The sequence below is a fragment of the Habropoda laboriosa genome, unplaced genomic scaffold, assembly GCF_001263275.1.
Source record: "Habropoda laboriosa isolate 0110345459 unplaced genomic scaffold, ASM126327v1 scaffold402, whole genome shotgun sequence".
Lineage (NCBI taxonomy): Eukaryota > Metazoa > Arthropoda > Insecta > Hymenoptera > Apidae > Habropoda > Habropoda laboriosa.
In genome coordinates this window covers 106,810-117,060 of record NW_017100544.1, presented here as the reverse complement: position 1 = coordinate 117,060, position 10,251 = coordinate 106,810, and the positions used below count along the sequence as shown (strand labels likewise).

General features: G+C 38.2%; 1 protein-coding gene across 1 annotated transcript in view; it reads left to right on the top strand.

Moving 5' to 3' along the window:
• Window positions 1-2,031: 2,031 nt before the first annotated feature.
• The window catches only part of LOC108576577 (RING finger protein 17-like), a 20,733-nt gene continuing 12,513 nt past the window's right edge, over window positions 2,032-10,251 (top strand). The window contains exons 1-2 of the mRNA XM_017939592.1: window positions 2,032-2,244; window positions 3,356-3,483. Coding sequence (XP_017795081.1) covers window positions 2,032-2,244; window positions 3,356-3,483 — 341 coding nt within the window. The remainder of the gene's footprint in view (window positions 2,245-3,355; window positions 3,484-10,251) is intronic.

Below are 10,251 nucleotides of genomic sequence, written 5' to 3'. Positions count from 1 at the left end.
TTCCCATCTCCAGGGCAAATGATTATTTATTTCGGATTCCTTAAAACCTGTAGAATCATAACCTGTATAAAATTTTCGTTGCCAACCAGGTCGACAATTGGCCAATTTCTACCGTTGTTCTTTTATGATGCTCGATTTATTGGGGAGTGTCCTTTGCTGAAACTTCAATATCTGATTGTGAGAGTCGTCTTTAAGTTTTTCAGTACTTATGTAGGAAGGACCTCTACTCGTTAGTAGACTTTGGATTTGACTACGGTCTCCTTGGTCCTTGAAATGATTCCTTTGTCTAGTAAACAGTTCTCTGTTACTCGTTTTGTCATTTTGCGTACGAAAATTTCTCGGTTTTTATGAGGAATAAGTAAATAAGTAAAGTCTCTAGAAGAAAAAATATTTGACTATAATATGGCACCATCTGTGATTCCTCAGGGATCTTTATTCTTCATGAAAAAATCGAGTAATTCTTATGAGTACAATTTTCCTAAACATATCCATATTTATTTTTGAGTTAGCCATCCAGTTTTAAACTGTTAATGCCCGTGGTCGTGGCGATGAACATTCGAGCTTTGTAGATGTTTGCACGATGTTGTGCCGTCTAGATACACTGGTTCGAAGGACCACCCAAATGATTGGGACTTGTAAAAACTGATCTATTTCTAACGCGTGATGTGAGCTGGTTCCTCCTTGGTTCTCCTTGTTTGTGGTGGTTGAACGACTACTCGACGACTCAACTCTCCGACGTCGCGTCTCGAACGTCCGTGAGAGGAATTTTTGTTGGGACACGCTGATTGGTTAATGGTTAACGATTGCATTTGCCAATCGGCGCGTCTAATATCGTCTTTACCGCCCTTCCAGTGCGCCCTGAGCGCACTGTCACTTTGGAAGGGTGGGAGACGGTCGCGAGGGGTGGGCTAATGGTCCCAAAAATCTGGAACTTCCTCCGGGTGACTAATCGGCAAGTAGACCGTTACATACAGATGTGCCGTTCGGAAATTCGTGGTTTATGGTATGTTCGTAGGTTATTGAGCGCGAGGGACACAAATTACTAAAAATCTAGCAAAGCAATTCTAGTGACCCTCGGAGGATGTAATTAGGCCCGTGCAAGCAATAAACGAAAATCCTGAACTCAAAAATAACCGTTCCCGGTCGATCGTGCCATAAACCGTTTCTACAGAAAACCTAACATAAACTGTAAAGGACAATCGTTCTATTTAAAATAATTGAAGGATTGCATAACACAACGTTGGAAGTACCACAATTTCGGAAACTGAGATAACAAGTTCACAACGTTGTAAGTAAGCGGGATCGCCCTGCTCCACGATATCAATTGAGATACCGCAGCGTTACTTCTTAATCGCCAAATCTAGTCATTGAAAATCGCCTCGATCTGAAATTTCTTCTGGCCATAGTTTGTAGAATTTTTATGTTATTTAGAGAGTTATGGCGGAATTCCCTGCTGCTTCGTCAATAGTACGCTATTTACTTTGTTTGTCGCTACTAAATTTTGTAACAAATCATTTTGTAAACAAAGTTTTAAGAATTATTGGAACTTCGTCATCATTTTTCAAGAGAATGATTGTGTTGCGACCCATGGTTCCTTTCACAAAGTTGGTTCTCGGGATGAGTAGAACACAATTTAAGAATAAAAAATTGGTTTTTTTTTACCTTGATTTTCAAGGTCAAGATCAATTTCTTCTGTATAACAACTTCCATCAAATCGTGGGTGTAGAATCGCGCTATGGTGGCCGCGTCATATAATTTCTTGGCACCCTGTACATGATTATTGTTGAGCCTAGTACTCCACAAGGAGACAAAATTTTTTTAAATAACAAATATTATATGAAAAATTACTTTGTACCATTACTTTGTAAAATTACGTAGTAAAAATTTTACTGTAAATAATTCCCACCAAATACTTAAATATCGATACTTATGAATTGTTGCATTTTACATTATAAATTTACATAGATTGACAATTCTAATGTGGATTACGCTAATTGGTACGTTTCCACGTCTTTGTTATAGAAGTTGAACATGATAGCTGCACATTCGACGGAAATACACAACACCGACAGTATAGAAGCGCGTGTCACAGAGCACTTCACCTACTTACACGGTATTCTTCAGAATTTGGAAAGAAAAATTCTAGATTCGTTGCAGGAGCATCGAAGCTCGCACATGAAGAACATAGACGACGTTTTCACTCAACTGAAAGAACATGAGTATCAGTTGCAGACTGCACGCGTGGTAAGAATTCGAAAATTAAACAATTTTCCTCCTGTGCCTTGTAAATCCAAGAAGATAAACCCAGCATTAATGATTAACCCAGAAATCGTATTACTGACAATGAGACACTTTTGCAGCAGTGTAATGCAAAAGTATGTAGCAAAACATACTTTTGTTTCCAAAAAATGAAGATTAAAGTAATTTTAAAGTGATTTTATTAATTAGATACAAGAACACGTTGCATGAAAGAAAATTATTTAACAAATGAACGCTATTCGTCATTGAATAATTACTAAATTATCGTGTGCAAATATTGTGTAAAATATTTGTATTGCCTACATAAACTTGCACTTTACTAAAAGTATAATACAAACTTTGTTTAAATGACGATTCGATTTGATAATTTGGTTCAATTTTTTCCAAAAATATTAGCAAAATTTTCAATAATAATGAAGTATTATAATCCATGTGTTAAACAGTAATAAAAAAACCTCATTTTAAGGGAAGCAACAAATTTTCTAACAATTTATTTTGTTTTATATTTATTACAGTAATGTAATATTAAAACTTCGAAAACCTTAATTTTTCTGTATGACGATTAAATCATTTTATTGCTTTAATACTTCTAATAAGTGAAATTTAAATGACAAATTAATATAATTCGCGAGAAGCGACGAAAGTTTTTTAATTACAAATACCTCTAATGATCATCTCGAATTCCAGTTTATACAAAATTTTTATTATTTTTTTTAATCGCTTACCTGACATATCGTTTTATGCGCTTCATTCGTCAATTGAATTATGTCTGTGTTTTTAGAGAAAACACTACACGCATAATTTCTGCTTGATTGGTAGGTGCAATTATTAGTCCCACGGGGAAGTTCGCTTTTACTCATACGATGTTTAACCTTTGTATAATAAACAGGAATACCTGCACTTGTGTGGCATTAAAAAATCCAATACAATTGAGTGTAAAAATGTTAATTGGCAAACTTTCGATTTAATGATCGGAGACTATGCACGATTTGCAAAGAATCACGCGTGACAAATCTTTTCAAAAATCGATGAACATTACAACAAATTCGTCAATAAATGTTAACTAACAAATAAAAAACTGAAATAATTGATTCAGGTAATAACATCTATCTCGGAGAATCTCGACAAGATAAACCTTCAGCAGGTGATGCCGAAATTGAAGAAGTTGATTGACATTCCTTGCCATGTAGTATTAAATTCCACTCCAGACAACGAAGAAATCAGGTAAGCAATATTTAACATTTTTTCAATAAAAATAGAAGTTTACTCGAACAAGTGTTAACTATAATTTACAAAGAACAAATCAGAATCACCGTCTGAAATTAAATAGTAGCTCAGATTAATTGAATCAATTCATTAAAAAAAAAGCATAAGTCCAAAAATTGTAATTATGTTGGAATAACAGAAAACACTTTTTCACCAAAACTCTGATATGTTGTGTAATGTTTTTATTATAGGTATTTCAAAAAATTGATATTATACATATTCAAACATTAACTTAAGATAATTCACCAATAAATAAAGGGAAATGGACTGTTAGGTTTTCTGTAGAAACGGTTTATGGCACGATCGAAAAGAAACGGTTATTTTTGAATTCAGAATTTTCGTTTACTACTTGCACGTGTCAATTACATTCTGGCGAGGGTCGCTAGAATTGCTTTGTTGGATTTTTAGTAATTCGTGTCCCTCGCGCTCAATAGCCTACGAACATACCATAAACCACGAATATGTAACGGTCCGCTTGCCGATTAGTCACCCGAAAGGAATTCCAGATTTTTGGGACTTTCCGCCCACCCCTCGCGACCGTCACCCACCCTTCCAAGGTGACTTGGTGACTTCAATTATACACACGCTGAAAATTTCGTCGAAATCGGTTAATGTTGCTATGAGCTACAAACGGTTAAAGATTATGAAAATCGGCGTAAAACTGTAATAAATCTGCAAATCCTTACATCTTTCGATGCCTGTCGCTTGTTTCTCCATCCACCGATTTTGATGAAATTTTCAGCGTATGTATAATTGACATAGATCTACAAAACGTATTTTTTCGATTTTCGTTACGAGCTCAGATAAAAAAGTTGTAAAAACGACCTTCGCTATTTTCTTCGCGATTCCGACTAATTGCAGTTGTTTCGAAAATTTATACAAACGTCGGAATGACGACAAAAACCCATTTCTCTAAGCCTTATAAAAATAGCGGTGCAAAGTCAAATTTTCTTGATAGCGATCGATAACCGAGAAGTCACGTGTACGCTTGTTCACGATAGCACGCGGGTGAATCTCAGTTCGCCCGTTCCTGAGCGCGGGCTCCACGCGCGCTCTCATTGGCCAGTGTTTCTCGTTAATAATTCAAAAACAAAGCTTCAAACAACATTTTGGTCAAGGAAAAAGTTGTTCAGAGTCACCCCAGCAACCCCCCATTTCCGGGTGTACGGAAATTTTACGCTCTTTACGGGACACCCTGTATACACAGAGTTTCTTTTGTTCTTTACATTTTACTCCTGTTTTCTGGATGATTTCATTCACAAGAAGTAACAGTGGTTATATGCATATACAGGGTAGAGCAGATAAAGTGTTACAAGCTGTTTTCTCTGAAGCCATTGCTGATATCAACTAGAAATTTTCAGGTTAGGTTTTTCAAAAAAAATGTAGGGTCGATTCCACAAGTGTCAGTAAAATGTAGAGTCGGCCTGCATCCACGTAAAAAAAAAAAAAATGTAGTGTCGATTCCACAAGGGTCAGTAGTCTGTTTACTGTCACTAGTGGAATCGACCCTACATTTTTTTTTTTTTTTCGTGGAGGTAGGCCGACTCTATGTGATAAACAATTGACAACCAAACGGTGGCTCTCCCTCTACATTCGACGGATAATGTGTACAGATATTTAATGTAATTTTTTAGCAATTTGTTTTTGTAATTCATCCAAAGCGATATATTATGAAATTAAATTAATCACTCAATAAGTATTAACATTAGATTGTTTCCTAGATACGGCCATGATGGTTATCAGTGACTGGAGTGCCTCAAATGTTTAGAATGATTAAAATAAAATAAATGTTGTCAACTAAAAATTTTGAACGTCATAGCTAGCTAGACATTATTTTCAACTGAAAAAAAAAAATTATAAAGCATAATACTATAATCCTATGCTTAAAATGTATTTTCTTGTGGCCGCCTGACAGCAACCTGTAAATCTGGCGTGACAGTGAACGTGTTAATAAGTAAATGTTGTTCAAATTATGTCGTGTTTTATGTCATTTTCATCAGAAAAATCTCATCAATATGTTAAGAAAAATTTCAGGATAAAAAAACGTAAAATTAAAAAAGTTGATATTTAAATCGCTTGGTTGCCTCGACTCTCGTTTCATGCTTATCTTTTATTCCCTGTCCTTGTCTACATTCGGCAAACTACAAAGGCGGACGCGAGGCTCGAAAACGTAGTCCCTGACTCTACGAGTGTCAGGTTTAGCTTCCTTGCGGTCTGACACTTGTGGAAAATATACTGTATATAGACAGTATGTAGATGGTTCTAATTGGTGGTTGTCGTATGGAAGTGGAAAAGTGTGGCGTGGTCTGATTGGTCGACCGAAGATGTGTTTTTTTGGGGACTCAATTTGTTATAAACAAATTTGATTCCCAGTAATGGTATGTTTTATGGCTGATGCCATTGTTTCGTCGAGGCGCTGACTATGTAGTCCGAACTGACTAGTTCGTAGCGGTTCGATGGTCGTTCGTAACCCCGATCTGGCGGCAAAATGTGAGTAACCCGTCTATTGGGATAATCCGCCAAACCGAGGCTTCGTTACGATCCCGAGGTCGCCACAATATATATTGCTTCAAAGGGAATGCAACCCGATTTTGCTTCGTGTCGAACTAACAGAGTAATGTTCTGACAAAAGACTGACAGAATAACGATCTAATTTGTGACTGAACCCCTAGACCGTCAAAAATCTGCTCTCTATATTCTTCAAAAAACTGTAACTTTTGGTGGTGTGAGAGACTAGATTCCGTGGGAGAACGGAATATGCTCACTTCGTACCCCTTTCGTTATCCAGGGGGTGCGCAATAGACTAAACATCCGGCGCCGCCGTTTCGACTAGGCTGCGTACATAACCGCAAACACGTTTCAGTTCTGTTTCGTTGCACATCGATCGATCTGGCCCGATATTTATCGCGCGATTTCTGCGTTAAGATGGTCGAACAACAGAGTCGGAACCTCTTAACAATCTTGCAGCTCCATACGGAACAGGGAGGTTTTCGACACAGTGAAATCCAGAACTTTTGATAAATCAAAATCTCCTGCACGTATTCAACGATTTATTTTCCTCGACACCGACGATGGTGCGGAGTCGGATAAATCCTCTGTCGTTTATATTCGTAAGCAGCTTACAAATGTCCAAACGAAAAGAGAATGAAAGACTTGTTTGCGCGCGTGCGTGCGTGCGTGCGTGCGTGCGTGCATGCATGTGAGAAAGGAGGTGCACTCCAAGAGTGTAAAACTAATTAATTAAAACGGAATGTACCTACAGTTGCGTTTTAAGCAGCTTCGAAATATTCTTCTCTTTTAACCACCGGAACAAATACCGCTTTTTTTCTATTTTCCGCTCCAGTTTCAACGAACCAAAGCAAATCGTCCTCTTCTTGCTCTGGATGCTGTTTGATAATTCGATTAGATTCTTAACGATTTTTTCTATCTTCAATTCTGGATATTTTCTACAAATTCCTAACTCATTTCATGCTGTAAAAAGATTAAGTTTCTGCGAAGCTTTATAAGAAAATCGGAAAAATTTATATAGACTGGAATACTATATTGTATAAAGAGGGAGATACAAATTCATCTGTATTTAACCCTCGGAGTACAGGCGGTAGAATCCGCTGTCCAGGACTTCTCTGACCCACACGAATTTTTCACCAATATGTATACCGCGTAAGCTCGAATTTCTTTCCAACATTTATCTTATCTACTTTATATTATAAGTAAGTACATTTAACTTTTCTATAGCTAAGGAATGTAACAACAAGTTATATTATTGGAAATACCCCGAGCTGAAAATAGTGTTCTGCGGACCACCTACGGAATATCACCATAAACAGCAGATTTTGTTTTCACTCTGTCGAAGCGTTTGTTTCATAGCGGATAGCAGTCTGTACAAAGCAAGAAGCCATCTGGCGTGCTAATACGTTTCATGACACACAAGCTATAATAGAAAGATGTTTTTCAAAAAGTCTTTTTATTCATTAATCCCTTGAGGAACAGTTTTTTTTTTTTTTCCTAAACGTCGTGTACGACCTCAACAGCCATTTTTCCGTATCATAAAACGTAAGTTTCTAAAGGGCTTCGCAACCGAATCACGGCAGCCCCTACATGGGTACACCGCGAGTCCCAGGCCTGGCAACAATTTCCGTTATGGTTCTAAATGTTCAAACAAGGAAGACCTTCACCCCCACACGTTATCGCCTAGTCCACATGGAGCGTGTCACGGGCACATGGATAGATCAATGGCAATTGGGCAAAAACACCATTGGCTAATACCGACAGTCAGTCGGTGAAGAAATATCCATATTCAGAGCTTTCCCCCTTTCCGGGAAGCTAATCTTACGAGAACAGTCTTAAACCAACAGTCTTAATGCAGAAGTCTAAAACAGTGAGTCTCAGTCAAAACACCAAGTATCAAACATCCAGTCTGACAGCGTCATTCGCATTACTCGTTATTTGTTAAAGTTCACTTCTAAATACATATAATTACTCAAGTGTTAATTCATTTCGACATAATCATCCTCACCTCAATAACCAGTGGTAAGGACTCGCCTAAATCCGCGGCGCGGTAAAAACTAAGCAGAGATTTACGACCTCTGTTAGACTTCGGTTCTCACCGCAAGTCTCGTCCCGGACGCGGGCGAACAAATAGGGTAGGGGCAAAATTACTCCGACGCTTCTAGATTCTCGCAAATGTATGTATTTTCTACAAAACTGTAGTCGCGTGATCTAAGCGTCGTTCTAACTACTGTCGCGTCGCGCTCTTTTGTGATGTTCAAAAACTCGTGTTCGCGACTGTTACCCACCAAATTAATCTTGGATAACTGATTGGATAGTAGAACGTGGCCGAGCGCAAATGGTGAAGTCTCGATTCTAATGATAGGCTCTGATGTGTCTTCTCGAACAGCTGGAGATGTATGTGTGTTGTTCGCTCGAGAGAATCTTTGCGAATGCTGCTCGATGGCCGATTTTTTGGTGGGGCCCTACCTGCGGGTGCCTGGAATCTTCGCTGTCCTTCGGTGACGCGTCGGAAATTCCCGCCAGGTCAACCCTCGGCCGAGAGTGCCGTTATACGCGCGTGTGGATTGACCCTTCAGGACTACCTGGTTTATGACACGTCTTCGGTTATTGAGGACGCGGATAAGTCGAAATTCTAAAGGCATTGTTCTGTAAGAAATTACTTATTTTTTCGCGGAGCTACGAAGCGTCTTTGTTCTCAAAAATAACGTTCTCGTGCGAGCATGCCATAAACCCGGTCAACGAAGACCCCATGCGTACCGTCCCTACGCGACAGAACAGTAGTCATCATTAACTTAGTAGCATAAGTAGTGCTAATAATACTTTTATCATCATTGTCATCGTGTGTGTTTTTATTATTCGTGCATTGCGCGTGATAAGTGAATATATGTATGTGCGTTATGGAGCGGCGTAGAAGAGGAAATAATAGCATATTCCGAAATGTCCGTCAAATGCTACGCGCTATTGATGCCGCTAGTAGGAATTATACAGCAGCGAGGAACATATGTAGGTATCGTGAATATCTAGAAGAAAGTGGTTTGCAAGTGTGATTAAGGGACATTCCTGATAAAAGAGAATTTCAGAGATTAGATCACCGATTCACCGAAGTGCCACTGGAAATATTTATTCCTAATATAAATCACCAACGTGCTGGCAGACTGAGATCAAGTCATTGCACTTGCACGAAGTTAACCTGCAATGTGTTTACGCGGCATCGCACGTAGAGTAGACGTGTCACATATGACAGTGCAATTAAGTCGCTTTACAGTTAATGTGTGGGCGGTTATAATCGAAAACAATATTATTGAACCCATATATTTACCAGCGCCTTTAACCAACCAAGAGTATCTTAAATTTCTGCGCACTCGACTGCTCGCAGAACTAAACGCAATTATACCACGCCAAAGAAGAAACACAATTTATTTTATGCACGATGGTGCGCCACCACATTTTAGCAGACCAGTGAGGGATCATTTGCAGAGGATGTTTAGATCCTGATGGAATGGCCGAAGATCTGCACCGCATTTATGGCAACCGCGATCTCCTGATCTAAACCCATTACACTTTTTTCTTTGGGAAACGATAAAAGAAATAGTTTACAGATCAGGAAGTGAAATAAAAACAACACAGGAACTAAAACAAAAAATTAATTACGCGTTTGAGAAGATTCGAAGAAACGAAGACATTCTTGTAGACGTGCGGAAAAATTTGTAAAAGAGATTGCAAAACTATGTAAACAGTTGTGGTGGTCATGGACGTGTATATATGTATGTGTAGAAGTAAGTGGACAAGCAAGACTTTTACAGAGCATAAGTCAAGAACGCAGCATTCTGTGGATAAGGAAAAAGAGATAGAGATAGAATGTGTGTAAACATCTAATTGGTAAGTGAAAATATTATCATTATATTTAATGTCAGAACAGTTGTCCTTTATATAAGTGAATTTTTCAGGGTGAATTTTTTAACTATGCCACCTAAATTTACTCGTAAACTATTTGTTGCATTAAAAACATTTTCAAACGAAAGTTGTTTGATATCAAGTGGGGCATGCAATATAATAATTAGTTTTTTGGTAGTCTGCTTTTTTATCGAGATATGAAGGTCACCTTGAATTTTTGTAGACACTATCCTCCCCCCATCTCCCGCCCCTTTTCGGGGAGGTTCGGAATCTTCTGAATATTTCCTTCACGAAAAAAAAAAAATTGTGGAAAAAAGTTCC